The 16,825-nt window shown below is 40.6% G+C and overlaps 1 protein-coding gene across 1 annotated transcript in view; it reads left to right on the plus strand.

Moving 5' to 3' along the window:
* exoc2 (exocyst complex component 2) overlaps positions 1 to 12,618 on the plus strand; it is a 50,573-nt gene extending 37,955 nt beyond the window's left edge. Inside the window, exons 15-28 of the mRNA XM_086269247.1 lie at positions 60 to 217; positions 339 to 460; positions 1,981 to 2,042; positions 2,256 to 2,336; positions 4,125 to 4,184; positions 5,481 to 5,542; positions 5,629 to 5,698; positions 7,284 to 7,400; positions 9,040 to 9,181; positions 10,661 to 10,716; positions 10,829 to 10,951; positions 11,168 to 11,229; positions 11,596 to 11,655; positions 11,759 to 12,618. Coding sequence (XP_086125373.1) covers positions 60 to 217; positions 339 to 460; positions 1,981 to 2,042; positions 2,256 to 2,336; positions 4,125 to 4,184; positions 5,481 to 5,542; positions 5,629 to 5,698; positions 7,284 to 7,400; positions 9,040 to 9,181; positions 10,661 to 10,716; positions 10,829 to 10,951; positions 11,168 to 11,229; positions 11,596 to 11,655; positions 11,759 to 11,852 — 1,269 coding nt within the window. The 3' untranslated portion in view covers positions 11,853 to 12,618. The remainder of the gene's footprint in view (positions 1 to 59; positions 218 to 338; positions 461 to 1,980; positions 2,043 to 2,255; positions 2,337 to 4,124; positions 4,185 to 5,480; positions 5,543 to 5,628; positions 5,699 to 7,283; positions 7,401 to 9,039; positions 9,182 to 10,660; positions 10,717 to 10,828; positions 10,952 to 11,167; positions 11,230 to 11,595; positions 11,656 to 11,758) is intronic.
* The last annotated feature ends 4,207 nt before the right edge of the window (positions 12,619 to 16,825 follow it).

Consider the following 16,825-nt stretch of genomic DNA (forward strand, 5'->3'; position numbering starts at 1 on the left):
AGATAATGTTTTTTAAAGACACATTCTGCAGTACATACTGTATGTTGTCTGTTTTGTAGAAAATGATTGAAGAGCTGACCAGTCGGCTCGTGAAGCTCATTCGGGGTGCTCTCTTACCCGCCACCTTGCCGCAAGGGGAGCTGAGTCTTTATGGAGGCTGGGAGAGCAAGACAGAGTTGGCTGGATCATGGCTTACACAAATCATACACACTGTCAGGTCCTCACACTTTGGCTGTAATTAATTTGCTTACATGTTTGGTTAAATGGAGGCATTTGGGAGCCACATGCTTACCTTGCCTTTAATAACAGACCTCTGTTCTCTGGCGTTTCTCATCCAGGGGTTGTCATGAGGCTCTGTCTGCTATGGAGATCCCAAATGATTTGCTGCAGGTGATCCAGGATCTTCTGCTGGATTTGAGAGTTCACTGTCTCATGGTGACTCTGGTGCACACAACAGAAGGTGAGAGAGCTCTCAGTAATGGACAAAATATTTTCATCAAGATCTTCATTTTAATTGACTCCAAGTTACCAAACAGTTTATTTTGTTTTCAATGTTCAGTGTGGCAGGATCATAAAAACTAAAAGCAGCTTTTGCTGTGTCAATGCAATCTTCATGTGACAGAGCCAATCATTGGACTGAGCCCATTATTGTCCTGAACACCCATCTAGTACATAAATAATGTACAATGGCTTCCTAATGAGAGCCTTCTCATCCAGTTATCCAAAATATCACATTTTTCAGGCAGCAAAAAACATCTAACAATTTCATATTATATGAAGTATTGAGAACTAAAATTAGCACCAGTAATAAACCTGGAGGTAGGTAGGTAAACGACATCCAGTTGCTTTAGATTACAGCCAGATAGATGCCTGTAAATCACTCTAGTCCTAGACTGAGAGGAAAACTGCTTCTTTTCTTTGCGGATCCTAGAGAAGCTAACATGCAAGAAAGTTAACATGCAAGAAACCAAGGTTTTGTCAAAGTTTAACAAGATCGGTATGATATTTGAGGCGAAGCTTGGCATCTGCTAGTGTGCTGATGTACAGTGAAACATGAAACACTCACTCTGGAGGGGCTCATAACATCCTTAAAATCTTTATTTCTAGTGTCTACATTTTACCTTGTTTTTCTGGGTTTTTAAAATAAAGATATGTATAGTATTTATTCATGTATGTATTTGTACCTAATTTATTATTGTACATTGAAAGGCTTTTAAATGTGTTGACCGAGTGTGTTAAGAAGACGTTTACTGGAAAGTATGCCTGCTTGTACCAGATACATGGGGCAAAATATGCCAGGCCCTGCTTACCCTTGCAAATAATGTATTTGTTGGTCTAAGCAAAACAGCATTGGGAATCTTTACCAGTAGAATAAAAAAAAGTTGTCACCATAGACACGTTATTAATCTCCACATGAGAAATAAAAAGCTGTGTCATTCTGAAATCACACTTTGATTATCATCCGTTACTTGTGTAATCCCCTGCTAGACAAGAATGCGAAAGGACATGAACTCAAAACCTGCAGAACACGACAGATTTTTATAAAACCATGTGAATTTGTTAATAAGCGCTTAGTGGTCAGTGTCCTCAAGTGTCACTTTTAGCTAATTCAACTTCCAGGTTAGTAATGGAGAAAGTGTTATGAGACTAAAACCAGACAGGCTGTGTTTCACTTGTGGTTAGGTATGGTCATTTTGAGAAGAGTGACTGTTTTTTTTTCTTAACTCCCCCCACTCACACGCACATTCTCACACACACAAACACACCACACGCACACACCAAATTGTGGTCTGGGAAGAAAGGGTTTGATTTTATATCATGTGGTTTTCCCTCAGAAACCTTTAAATCTGTTCATATTTCCATTACTTACGACCCCTTATGAAAGTCTCCACACTCCACATGTAAACGGCTCTGAGTTCAAAAAACTGTAGCACAGTTTCAAGTGATGGCCCTTTCGATTTGTGCTTTTTATACCCATAGATGTCAACAGGCTTGCTGAAAAGGAAGACTGGTTGGTAGATAATGAGGGAATCACCAGCCTGGTAAGGATTGGTTAATTTATCAAGCAGCACTCTGTGTCTTCATAGAAATCACAGAAAGTTTAATATCTATGTATACTTTCTAGCTGGCAGCGATTCATTGCATTTGTTTAGTCCACTGAGTACTTGTGGGTCTGTTTTAACTAATCTGTGTTGAAGTGTGATGTTATCTAATGTAGCCCATGTTTGTAATCTCTGTTTTTAATGTTTTTGCAGCCTTCACGGTTTGAGCAGTGTATGGTCCAGATGCTGCAGTCACTCAAAGAGCCCCTGGAAATCAAACCCGGAGAAACAAATGTTCGTTCATACCCTGCAAACATCAGAGCTACAGAAGTTTTCACATGATAATCAATAGTCATGAGTTTCTTCATCCATTAAATGAACTTAAATAGCTGACACTGACACGTGACAGTTACTTGTCATCTGTTAGACACAGGCTGTTATGGGGCTGGCATGCCTCCTTTCAATTGCAGTAATTGTCCCTCTGAATGAATGAATGGGAATCCTGCTGTTCCTGGCATTGTCACAAACTTTAGCATCGCTGAGGTGATGTTGAGTTCGATGGCAGCAGCATGTCTTACAGAAAGAAAAAGACTTCTGGATAAGAGCATAAAATCTGTTGTGCCTTTCCAGATGTGCAATGTGTCAGTTCCACTGACTCCTAACGCACACCCATACTATCAGAGGTAGATACCTTTTAAATATGACTGGTTCATCTCCTCTTTAGCTGAGAGGACGCAGCATCAGTGTTCTAATAAAATAATTTCAAATTTTCATTAGTCTGACCTGAGCTTTGTCCCAGAGATGACGGCAGTGTTTCACACAGGCTTCTTCTTTTTGGTCGATGATATTGTAAACTGTTTTCTAAAAGTGTGCCTGAGCCCATGCAGTTATTTTCATTACAGAATCATGCCTGCTTTTACTGCAGCGCCACCTCTGAAACCAAAGTGCACGAGAGTCCAGTACTGATTTTCAGACTTGCCCCTTGTACATAGAGATCGCTCTGTGTTTTTTGGTTTTTGTAAATGATAACACGCAGCGTAGATGATAAGATATTCAGTCTTCATAATTTTACAGTAACAAACACTATTCTGTAGTTGGAGTTGTTTTTGCAGATTGGTGAAACTTTGCCTCTCTAAGACATTTATTATTTTTACCAGCTAACCTAATTAGTTGCAAAATGTTCCTCCAGCTCCTTCTTTAAGTACCACTAACTTTTCAATTTTTTCGTTTCTCCATCCGAACTTTTTTGAGGCATGTTGCTGCCATTGCATTCAAACTAACTAATTGTTTTTCATAAAGTAGTAGAACGTCTCAGGTTAAACATCTGATATGTTTTTGCTGTCTTTTTGTGAAAAATGTAGATTTATGAGATTTGCAAGTCATTGCATTTATTTACATTTTACACAGCATCCAAACTTTTATAGAAGTGGGTTTGTATGAAAAAAGAAAATTCAAATTTTGGTGAATATAAATCAAGCTTAGCCGCATGGTCTCTGTGACCAATGTTAAAAAATTATACTGATATCATCTTTAGTCATGTTTTGAAGACAGCAGTCTTTGTTGCACAATGAGATGGGTTTAAAATTAAGATCCCTGTTGGAATTGTGAAGAAAAGGGATGTAAATAGATTGATGTAGAAAACAAAACAAAAAGAAAAAATTAAATAAAGAAGAAAATGTAGTTAGTTTGTTGTAGCAGAAGAACAAGTAGTGGAGGAATAACTGCTGTGCGTCCTGGCCTCGGTTCAGTGGGTGCTACATTCATCACTCTTCTTGTCCTGCCCTTGTGCATGTCGCACAGTGCAGTAAACTTATAGGAATGAAATTTCACTCTGTGGAGTTGCTTTATGTGATGATCTTTTATTTGAAGCCACGGTACTTCTGTTGCAAACAGAAATGATATCAAAACTTGGATGGTTTTAATTCAGCACTTCGCAAAGTAGTAAAGTATAAACCCTGCTGTTAACAGAAACTATGAAATAACTATCCAGGGTTCAACACAAAGAAATCCTTTATGAATTTTAGAATAAACAGCTTTAGTCACGTCAAGAAAGCATCGTTACCGTTACGTTCTTTTCCACAGGTGTTGCAGTTGGAGCAGGTCCAGGACCAGGCTGCAGAGCTCAGCGTGAGGATCATGAAGGTAAGACGTGTACACTTATTTTCAAGAACATGCATAGGATTTTGTTATGAACAAAGACTGTTTGCATAGGATGGAAGTAGCCACCATGATGTCTACCACTGGTTTTGATTTCCACATTTTGAAGCCTCAGCCTTCATGTGTTTATGTTGTTTATCGAATACAGAAGTGGCCAAATCTGGATGAGAGTCGGGTGTAGTCAGCTACTCCTAGCAAGCATTGTTGGCAAATAAAGAGATACATATAATTAGTGCTAAATAAAAACAATAAAATTCTATAAATGAACTTACTAAAACTTACCTTTGATGATCTGTATCATAAGGCAGGTATATATTTTTAGACAATTCCTTTAAAATGCTTTAAAACGTAGCAACAGCAAAAACGCAACCATCTGGCAGCTACCAGTCACAGAAGGCTTCCTGGCAGCTCTCGCTTTGCGACTACCAGGAGCCTCCACCAAACGGTCAGGAAAGACATCATTTTCCTCTAGTAGTCAGAGGTTGCCAGGGGCGTTGCTAACCAGTCTCTGGGCCTGTTTGACTGAGGCGTACTGTACTTGGATTAGTTGAGGTGGGTCCTAGCAGGCAGCTGTAAGCTACACCTCACTGTCTTGGCTCTCCTGTCAGTCAAAGCAGCCACATCTCTAACTTTTGAACATTTAACACTTGAGCACTTCACATGAATAGAATATAAAAAATAAATCAGCTACTTGTTTAGAAGGAAGAGAATATCCTTTTAATGCTCTAAGTTGGCCATTTTAGCACAGGAGACTCAACTGGCCATTGAGGAACTGCAGTTCATTTTCTGTGTGGAGTTTGCATGTTCTTGCTGTGTCTGTGTGAGTTTTTCTTCAGGTGCCACAGATGGTCCAGAGATGTCCACTTAGTGGGGTTAGGTTAATTGGTGATTTTAATTTGCCCATAGGTGTGAACATGGTGTACAAATGATTGTCTGTGTTAGCCCTGCGACAGATTGGTGACCTGTCCAGGGTCTATCCTGCCTCTTGCCCTGAGGCCCTGTGCACTGATCACCAAAGTCATATATAGACCTGAAAACCTCTGTGTTCTATATTTGTCTTACATCTGTTCAGTCATAGAGCAGCTGCTAAGGTTTTATTTGGTCTTTTATTTACTGTGAGGTGAAGATAACCCTACGTGTTGACATGCACACACTGTCCACTTTACTGTTTCAGTGTACCTTAGATCTAAGTCTGTACTAACCTGTTTTGATCACAGAGTAAGATATTAGTGATGCACCTAAAATTGTCTTTTCACATGTCTGATAAATGCGTCTCCATAGGTCTTTGTAAACAGTTTGGAGCAGCTGAGTACTAAGACAGATGGAGACATTAACACATCTCAGTAAGTATTTGGAGGATTTTTTTCTCATCTCTGTGGTTACTGTGCTTCACTTGGACAACATTTTAAAATCTCTCCCATGTGTACAGCAACATTTCAGTGGACCTGTCCTCTCCTGATCGGTTTACTGGCATTCAAGAGGGCTTTACTCCAACATCTGTAAGCACAGTGTTTTTCTTTATTACATTCTTTAAATCGTATGAGGTTTAAACACTCGAAAACGCACATGTGGCAACTGCCAGCGTCACACCAGAGCGTGGGCTCCCTCCTTTACACAACTAGACAAACATGTGTCACTCATTCGAACCACGAAATGTTATCAGTCTGTTTCCTGGTTGTGGACAAGAAGTAGAGACGTCCTTATTTCCTGTAACTTGTTTGAGATGTTAGCAAAGGGGGTTAAGCGCAGGGGAGGACGAAGAGGAGGAAGAAGGGCAGGGCGTAGAGTGCTTCTGGTAAGGGGAAATGGAGCAAGGTGCAGAAGGGGTTTCCCCAGCCTGAATATGCTGCCAGACTTGACTGAGAGCAGATGACCAGAGTTAAGACTAGTGTCAGTCATGATACAAATGGGTGTTTTTGTGAGTTGGCAATCTAGCAACCAGTACATGCAAACTTGGACAGTGCGTCACTGCTATTAACACAAAGACATCAGTTTACTTTAGGCCACTAAGCTTTTGGAGCATGGTTGGTTTGCTTAATTTTGGACTGCAAACTCCTGCCAGTGATGTTGTAGGCATCAGAATGTCATTCTGACAGTGTCTCTGTGCACACGTTTAATTGGCATGCTTTATTGTGTGTTTGTAAGGGTGAATATTAAAAGCATGGGCATTTTAACGAGTGAGAGCTTGTTAAAAGTAGTTTCAGGTTCCTACACTAAGGTAGATTTGTTTTGCAGTTAGGCCAGGCAACCATTCTACCAGACATCAAACACAGGCACTGGACAATATTCACAAAGACATTGTGAGAAAAAGAGTGCTCCAAGCTTCACTGAAACCACAACTTTAAACCAAGGACATATTTTGGAAAGCAAAGCACATTGTGGTTGTAAGAACCTCTCCAGAATTGTACGAGGATTAAAGGTTTGTCATAGGTTTCAGGTTAGGAAGTTTAACCACAGGCTACAGAGCTCAGCCTGATCATCATGGTGGTATGAACGCCACATACACTGTGTATCTTTTGAACATAAATGATGTGGATTGCAGCTGTCATTGGTTAATGATGTCCCCTTGAGTCAGTTGTTGCTGGTTTAGCGTTTTAAACTTTATATCAGGAGAATGGAGTGAATGTCATGATGCTCAAATGCTAGTGTCCCAGCCTAAAGTGTACCCTGCTCACTGGTCCTTGAGCACGCCATAATTTATAAAAATTAACGTCGTGTTGTATTCAGTAAGACTCGAAACTAGCAACTGAGACCCGAAACTCATCAGAAGTGTTTGCTGAGGTCAAAGAGCGAGAAAGGTGAGGACTGTTTTCCAAGAGACGTCTATGCATTGGGGCTGCTTTTTGCAACTAGAGGAGTCGCCCTCTGCTGGCCAATAGAAACAGGCTTGAGGCACTTCTGCATGCACTTTTACATCCAAACATCCAGAATCCAAATCCAGGTCTACAGTCTGTAAATTGAACCTAAGCTGTGACAATGTTGTGTTGTGGCAGTCAAAGCATTCAAGTGTGTGTGTGTGTGTGTGTGTGTGTGTGTGTGTGTGTGTGTGTGTGTGTGTGTGTGTGTGTGTGTGTGTGTGTATAGGAGCAGCGTCTACTGATAATCCTGAGTAACTGCCAGTACCTCGAGAGACACACATTCCTGAACCTGGCCCATCACTTTGAGAAACATAGCTTCACGGGGACAGAGAAGATCACACGGGTCAGTATCAACACTTCTAATCTGCAACTGTGCTTTGAAAAAAAGACTTCACACAAAGGAAGGAGCGCTCAGTGTTGTTGGCGAGAAATGCGTTGCGGTGTCATTAACAACAAAGCTGTCCCCTGGTCTCTTCTAAGCAGAGCGATGACTCTTCTTTAAAAGAAAAATACAACAGAAAAAATAAAGGTCGTGGTCTTGGAAGCTCAGTTCACTGTCACCCTAGTTTTTTTTTTCTTTCACACGTACACACTCATCCAGCTGCACACAATGACTAATGACTGAATCACAAAGCAAAGAAGCATTCTGTTGGTTTTCCAGTAAAAACAGTTTACAGCCATTTTCTTTGAAATATCATTTTTAAACCGATTCTCATGTGTCATTTATATTTAGATACGTATGGGTGACAGTTTGTCTAGATTGTAATCTTCAAATGTTAAAATAGCTGCAAAAGCAAATCTGAAAAATAAGAATTCCCACACAACACATCTGCCACACAGCTGCCGCCTCATGTAATCATACTGTAAATAGTTAGAAATGCAATAAACTCTCAATGAATTCATGTAAACTTGAGAAGTCACTGATATATGCACAATCTAAATTATTCATGCAGTTCATGAAGGATACAGGATTTCAACATGGACTGCAAAGTAAAATTACTCACAGCTTCCACACTCCATAATAAAGCCTTTAACGCCACAGCCTGCAGTTTAAAACAATAGGCATGGAAATCAGAAACTTCACTGTTATGTGTTGATGTAAAGGAGAATCATGCATCCTGTTACAGCAGGTTTTAAAGTGTTTCTTTTGTTGTGTGACTTTTTAATGTTTTCAAAAGTAAAGCCATGAGATAGGCAACATCACTGGCTATGGTAGTTAAATATTGATGAAGCTCTTGAGATGCTTTTACATCGGTGTTCCTCACTGTTTCAATAAAACATATCCACCACAGAGACAGAGAAAACTTTGAGCAAAAGCCTTGTTGTATTTGTAACGAGTGAGCAACAACTCCAGTGAAGAGTAGCCACAATTCTGAGCACCTATGAGCAGTCTGGATCGGAGAAGGTGAGCATGAATCCTTGAGGAGTAGGTTTCATCTTATTTCAGACTGGAAGTGTGGGTTTGTGAGATAAAATGCTATAAAGCACTGGTTATCTCTGTTTATGGGGAATTTTCTAATGCACATGTAACTTTAGGCGTCTGTATGCATTCAGACCACTGTTAAACTGATGCATACGGCTCACAAGACAACCTTGGCAAGATTGTCATCGTAACTTAAAGTAAAAGGCAACAGGAGACACTGACATCTTCACGTTATCAACGTTTTAGTGTTAATGTTAGAACCTGCTCACAGAGATGGAATCAGGTTTCTCTGCTCGCAGCTCTGAAGCTAAAATTACAGGCATGTCAATAAGCTAACACAGCAAAGATTCAGCTAATCTGTACAACTAAGATAAAAATGCTGCATTAAAATCCAAACAAGTAGTGCGTCATTGCAAAGAACGCTGAGTAAATAGTGTATTATAATATGGATCTCTTGTTATTGTGTTGTGCATGTCTAATGATGTGTGGATTGGGGATAGAGAATCTGTTACCTAGTATCTAATCATTGCAGTAACATCGTGTGTTCTTGACCTGCCAGGTAAGCGTGGACGCAGTACGGGGGCTGGACCGGAAACTCTTTGAAGCCTACATTGAGAGACGAGCTGATCCGATCGCAGGCTCCCTGGAGCCCGGCATCTACGCTGGCTATTTTGATTGGAGAGACTGCCAAACACCTACAGGTACCCAGTTACCCTGCGCTGATAAAACAGAAGGAAATCACCGTCAGCAACCACTAACTGACCCTGGTAGAATCATATTTAAGCCCCTAGCAGGGCTGTGGGATGACAGCTCAGAGTCTCTCGTGTCTAATCTTTGTAGCTGTGGTTCACATGTGTCATGTGTAAAGTACGGCTCTTTGATGACTTACTGTAAACACCACTAACATCATTTAATCAGTCTTCCCAAGGCGCTCATGGCCTTTGTGTCTAGCTGTAGGTGTGCAGCGATATGTGTGTACACTTGAGTTGTAGCTTGACTTTTTTCGCTCACACAGTGCACCCCAAACCCAGGTGAAACTTGACTGTGAATGTGTGGTCTACCTTAGTACAGGATGTGAAGCAACATGTCAGACTGTGTGAGAGTCGTCTCAGGTGGGCAGCAGTTCATAGCACGGCGCTTAATCTTGATGAAAAGTTGTGAGCGTTGATCTGGTTTGTCGCCTGTGAGTTTGTGTGTTTGGACTACATGTGAAAGAGGAACATTTTGGACAGAAAACCACAGTTCTAGGATATGATACTTTCACTTGGTGCATTTTTTTGTGTGGGATTCAAGTTTGTGTGTGGGGTGCTGCAAAGCATTAAGAATCCGGTTTCAGTACTTTCTTTCTGTTTTTGCCTTTGACTGTTTCACCGTCAACGTAATGTTATATTTTGAAGCTTCCACACAGCACACTAACTCATCTGCCCCTTATCCTCCTCACAGACGAGGGAAATTAAATAATGGAAAACGTTGCACTGGCACAGTGTTAGCTTGGCTAATAATGAATCCTGTTGGCACATTTCTATCAGAAATCCAGATGGACTGTTAATCAAACAGCCACTTGGCTCTGCTGTGGGTGGGGCTGTGATCTTAGAGAAACATGGTTTTGCAGTCTTGTTGAGCTGCTACAGGTTCTGGTGAAAACGACTCTGCCCTGAATTTTCAAATAAAGAGAGAAAGATGAGTTTTCAATAGTCTGTTCTGCCAGAGATATAGTGTTAGAATTGCAGATGTTCATCTAAACATGGCCAGAGTTTCAAATAACAAGGTCAACAGTATGTACAAATGCTCAGGCTCACACTGCTGAACATGCTGTCTCACATTTTCTTTTTTTTTACTGTCGCTCTATATGATGTCAGTGAGAACAGATATCCCAAGCACACAGATGTGGCTGTGAAGCCCCACCCACCTGCTGGTTAAACCTTTTGTTTATGAGGGGCAACCAATCTGAAGAAAGCTGGCATAAATTGAGGGGGAGAAAGCTAAAAGTGGGGTTAAACTGAGGAAACTGTGGCCAAGTATAAGATGTATAGTTAAGATGAAATATACATATAAGATATAAGAAGCTGTAAATAAACAAAACAGATTCACTTTCCTTTCATGGCTAATTGTTACATGTCTGATGTTTTGCTTTTTATCTGGATCTTTGTTTGTTCACTTTGTGCCTTCTTCTTTCACAGGTGTAAGGAACTACCTGAAGGAGGCTCTGGTCAATATTATTGCAGTTCATGCCGAGGTGCTTGAATGCCTTTAAAACTCATCACTCATTTGTCAGACACTGCTTCTACTAGGTGCTTTTGCCACCTCGTCCCCCATCGTGACGTTTTTTTTCTTTCTTTCTGTGTCAGGTGTTCACAGTCTCGAAGGATCTGGTTCCTCGGGTTTTGTCTAGAATCGTTGAGTCCGTTGCGGATGAAATGTGCCGTCTTATGCAGTGTGTGTCCTTCTTCAGCAAAAACGGGGCCCTACAGGTAGGTACACACTCACATGCACATACCCGCAGTCGCAGAGCAGTTTCTCACTCATAGTAGGACCCTGACTCATAAGTCGACCACCGCACTTGGGGGGAATTACCTGTCATTTTTGATAAAGCCATATTTCAGTTCAAGGTACCATCTGGTGTCAGTTGATGATGATTACATGATTACATCTCCGTTGTTGCCCTTTTTCTGTAAACCCCCATACAGGCTCGACTTGAACTGTGTGCTCTGAGAGATGCTATAGCCACATACCTAAACGCCGACAGCAAGTAAGTGCGACAAATACAGATCCCCACAGTGGCAGAGACAGGAAGTCCCACATATGTGCCCAGTGATTTATGGCTGTGGATGTCACGGACATAAATCTTAGCAGTCACACATCCCTCACTACAATCCCTATTTATGTTAGTTGGAGGGTTTTGGAAAGGAAGTGAAAGTAATCTGGTTCTGTTGTGTGCATGTACTGTGATGTGCGCCTCTGTGTGTGTGTTTGAGTGCGCGTGTATGTTCATGTATGGCAGGTTAGTGTGCCCGCATACACACACAGACCCATCTTGAACTGTGTTTTCTAGTTCTCTATCGTTCATAAATGGGTTCCTTTATGTGACATTTTTAACTAAGCTTCTCATTTTCAGCGCCAGCTTCAAACTGGCTTTGGAGTCTCTGCCTCAGTTACACAGCGGCGCCGATAAGAAGTGAGTCTGATTCCGGTATATGTTACTAATTGGAGGGACTGTGACCTTTTGGCGTTTCCTTTGTGTCTTTGAGATTAATCTTTAATTTTAATATTATCTGCAGGTTACTGGAAGAGCTGCTGAACAAGTTTAAGAGCAGCATGCAGCTCCAGCTCACCTGCTTCCATGCCTCCTCTGTCCAGCCCATCAAGAGATAAATCTCATCCACTCCACCACCCAAAACAGAAGTCTGTGTCTTATCTATTAGCTAATGAACTTTGCCTGTATCTCTTCGGTTATCACTTTTTTGTTTACTCATCACTTTCAATTTCTGCTTTACTCGATTAAACACAAGTGTGTATTCATCTAATCTCGAAGACACTAAATGAGTCGATTTCATTGTTACTGTGCAGGACAGTCCCTGTTACGTTGGGTATGCTAATTATGTACGGCCACTCACGTACTGACAAGTAGTAAGTGAGTGGCTAATGTGCTTGTTTCTAGAAAGTTCAGGAACAGTCTGTCAGTGGGATGTGGAGCTGCAGACTCTGAATGAAATGTGTGTCAAAGTAACAAGATTTTTTTAAATGATGATGATGACAACAAGATGGTTTTCATGTACTGTGCCACCTGTATTGCTCAGTAAGTTAACTAAACATCAGCCTTCAGCTAGAGCTGCAAAATCTCAGTCTGTGAGCTACATGGAACTGGATCAGATCCTGATCCTGTCAGGATTTTTAGGCATGGTTGATAGTTTGTTTTTTGAAAGCATTGTACTGCTTTAATCCTTTTCATGCAGCCTTATTGTCCCATCACATTTCATTGAAATCCAGCATGTTTGTCAGTAAGCTTCATCTGTGGAAACCACACTGATGTAACTGTGAGTCAGTTATATTGATGCTTTTCTTCTAATAAAACACCATCATTGGAATTTACCATCAACTCATTTTTTTCTCACCTCATGAGACATTAATAAAAAAATGCTTCTTTAAGACTGCAGTAAATTCTTTTGTATTACCCTGCCAAAAACCCAGTAATACATGAATGCTTGATTTAACATGTGTTTTAAAGAGGGTGTACTAAACAGCTTTATTTAACTATGTATAAACACAGAACCTGCATGTGGCACCATATACATAGATTCGTACAAGCTAGTGGGATTCAGTGGGTTGTAGAACCACCTTGAGAAGCAAAAACTTGATATTTTCTGTGTAGCTTTATCAGTGTCTCATATCATTTTGGAGGAAATTTTCTGCACTCTTCTTCCTAACATTGCTTCAGTTCATTGATATCTGTTTACGCACAGCACTCTTAAGGTGAAAGCATTACAGTAAGGTTGAGGTCTGGACTTTTGTGTTTCATTGTAACACCATGATTCTTTCCTTTTTCAGTCATTTAGAATACTTTTTGTGCACAGAGTTCTTGGTTGACTCAGTTTCTGCAAGGTACCTGGGTCCTGTGGCTGCAAAGCAAAACAAATCCAAATCAACACCCCTGCACCACTCGGATTTGACAGTTGGTATGAGGTGTTTGGTTTTCACTAAACATGGTGTTGTGCATTATGGCCCAACACCACCACTTTGGTCTCATCTGTCCAACATTTTTCCACAAGTCTTGATGCAATTTTGCAAACCTTTCTTCACAAGCACAAGAACCTCACGTTTAAGCCGTATATTCGGTTTTGTCATAAACGGCAACCAAATACACAGCGACTTAGGTCTGACACAACAGACAATCAGTTATAAAACATTTATTTTGAATTGTCAGAATGATGTCACTCATTGTATAAAAGGAAACAACTTTAACAACTGGTGAAATACATGTCTATATACATCGTGCTTACCTTATGCAAGGGCTAAAATCATGAAATTCATGCAAAGTTTACATGAAAATGTACAAGAGCTTTCATGTCTTTAATTCGTCTGACCAGACTGACCAGTTCCTTTTTTCAACAATGTCTTTATTAGTGTTTTAAGTAATGACAAAATGAGAACAGAAATGCAAGCTACACCTCTACAGATGCATGGACACTAGCAAGTGTGGCAAAAAAGGCTAAACTCACATGTAAATGTTCCTTTAAAAGGTGACCAAGCATGCAGACATGTTTTACAACTGACTTCATAAAAGCTGTTGTAAACTTTGCCCTTTTTTTTTCTTTCTAAAAATAGAATAGTCTAAGGAACATTATTCTTTCTTTATTTAATCTTTGTTCTGTGTTTGTAGGAGGTAAAGTAAAATACCCTTACTGGCCACTATATAATGTTTTAAGGTTTCTTAACCAATGCCATGCCTTGTCTGCCGTATTGAATGTGATACAACTACTGGGTGCTAAGGATAAGTTTGTATTCCCCAACTGGTTTGCAGTGGTTCCTGAACGTTGCTGGGTGAAAGTGGTTGCAAAGAAGCTGCGCCACTAAAAAAAACCCTAGCGTTTGCTATTGCTAGCAGATTGCCTGTAGTTGGTCTGCAAACATTTGCTAACTACTAGTTGAGTGGCAGTTTGCTTGCCTTCAAAGTTGTGCCCCAACACAATTAAAAAGGCACAGCTTTTATTTTGAAGGCAAACAGTCTATATTTATTGTTTTTGTTGAACTTTTCACAGTTTAACTACAGCTCAGAGAGCAGCTGGGCAGGGTTTGTCACAAGTCCATCATTTCCATTTAAAAGACAGCTGCAGCAATATGCTAGCAACTTAACTAATCACAAGGGGTCTTTTATGAACTGATTAGGAAATACCCATTTTCCTTTGCAACAGGTGGGTTGTTAGAGAAAACAAATGGGAGTTCGCAGACTGCCATCAATCTCTAGCAACTAACCAGTCAATGAATACTCTGCCTCACCACCCCAACTGGTTGTTGCCAAATGATCAAAGACCAGTCTCTAAGCGTTTGTGACTGGGACCTTATTAGTTTGACCCAACAGTGTCTCCGTGATTGTCCAAAAGTGGTCTGCAAGTTATCACATGGTTAGTTGTCAGACATCTGCAATATCTCCATATCTGCTGTGCAGGATTTTCCCACTCAAACATCTCTAGGGTTTAGAGGGAATGGTTAAAAAAGAGAAAATGTCAATGTCAGAGCTCATTACAACCAAGGAGTGAATGAAGAAGCACATCTCTGAATGCACAACACATTAAACCTTAAAGCAGATGGGCTACAGCAGTGAAGATAACTGAATGCCACACCTGTGGGCTAACAACAGGAAACTAAGGCTACAGTTTGCAGAAGTTTACCAAAATTAGATAACTGAAGATCAGAAAATCATCTCAATTACTTCTGCAACATTCACAGAATTTGTCCTATATAACATCAAACTTGGATCTACTCTATTTTGTATCAGCGGTTTCTTGGTGCACACTGAGCCCCTCAATACTACCTGAGCATTGCTTAAATGCTACAGTCTGCCTGAATGTTGCTGCTTAACATGTCCATGTCTTCTTCTAGCAAGATAACATGCAATGGCACAAAGCATTGAGGCAATTCTGAAGGCTACTGCAAAGTGTCTCTATAGACAGTTCTCTATTCAGAATAAACCTCCACTGAAGTTCTTCAAAGATAACATCAAGCGTTGGAAGGTGCAAAATCTTTCCACTTAATTGTAGGTCTGTGAGAATGAAGGGACTTAACCTTGATTTTAACCTCAAGAGTTCATGCAATATTTTTGTTAAAACCCCCTGAGTAAAAGCTGAAAGTTTGCACATTAATCACATCTTGGTTTTGTCATTTCGATCCACTGTGGTTGGGTATAGAAACAAAATTGTGACAACTATGCTTCTGTAAGACAAGTATTTCTGAATCAGTCGGTATTGATACTCTCAGCTACAATGTAAAACAACTAAAAGCACTGCAAGGGAGGACTTGATTGCAAAAAGCAGCTTGCTGAGCAATTGTTGGCTTGGAGATGAGATTGTAAGGGTGTGACTGATATTTTTGGTCCAAACGTGATGTATGGTGACTGTTCGACTATAGTCGTTAAACTTATCTGCAGTCCAAATGTCACGCTCAGTAGTGGAAATTCTAACGAAGGCACACTTGCAGACAGTTGGTTTGTTTGCACCATGGCTCAGTAGCGGGTTTAGCTATTCATCTCTGGAGTTGCAGCTCACCAGTTCACTCATTCTGTCTGGCATGTCAGCATCTAGCTGTCAGGGAGGAGCATGAACACAGGGTGTATGCAGGGTGGGGACGGAGTGGGCCGTTACTCGGGGCAGCGAGCAGAAGACACAGATCCCAGAGGAAGAGAGCGACAACAGAAAGTGTGGTTCTGTGTGGGTGTAGGGACCTAAGCGAGCAGTTGTGGTAGGTCTAGTCGCCCGGGCAGACACGCCCACAGCTCACATGAGAAAGTTTGACGAGACACAAAGGGTTAACTGAGGACACTGTCGAGATCTGCTGTTGTGTTTTCTAGCAGGAGATGACCCATTAAATTTCAGCTTTTGAATGTACAAACCACACCTGTGCATTTCTGTCTACGTTCATCGACCTCAGACTTTTTCTCTGACTTGGTTTCCCATCTACAAGTAGGGGAAAGCCATAGAGAGCAGGCAAGAGTTGTTTTGATTCTCTGCGTTCTAAACTTAGCACTCTGCCTCCCACGGATTCATTCACAAAATAAGTTCAAAACCCCAAAGCCTTATCCGCTCTCCACCAGCTCTCTGTTTACAGTAACAGAGGTGAGAAAGGGGAGTTTTTTCTCTTTCTTTTTTATTTCTATTCACCAGTATTCTGTTCCATTCTGGAGACAATATGACAAGACCTGCTTTAAAAAAACAACAAAAACATTTTTGATCTGCAGTTTTCTTTGCTGTGAGTGGGTAAATAAAAGGATGGAGAAATTTGACACATCACAGAAAAGTTGTCCCCTCGATTGTACCTGTTTTTAAGACAGATGTTTTACAGCTGAGCTCAAAAGAAGAAAACATTTTATAGAAGTGGCCAAGATTAGTAAGAAGCAGAAAAACACTGGAACAAGACTGGAAAAGCGTGGCATTTAGACATGTCCTACTTTTTGATTTGTTTTTGTTCCAGGTAATAAGATGCTGTAGCTATTGTGATTGACATCATGATGTTGGCCTATGTACTGTACATAATTTTATATATAATGTGATGTGATATTTTAGCCCCGCCACAAAACCTTTCACTGATTACAACCTCCATCGATTCTATGTTAGGATGGTGTGTAAAATGTGATG

This window comes from Aulonocara sp. 'chitande type north' Nkhata Bay, linkage group LG17, assembly GCF_057382095.1.
Source record: "Aulonocara sp. 'chitande type north' Nkhata Bay isolate Kocher_YH1m ecotype deep benthic linkage group LG17, A_spYH_male_GT1.1, whole genome shotgun sequence".
Taxonomy (NCBI): domain Eukaryota; kingdom Metazoa; phylum Chordata; class Actinopteri; order Cichliformes; family Cichlidae; genus Aulonocara; species Aulonocara sp. 'chitande type north' Nkhata Bay.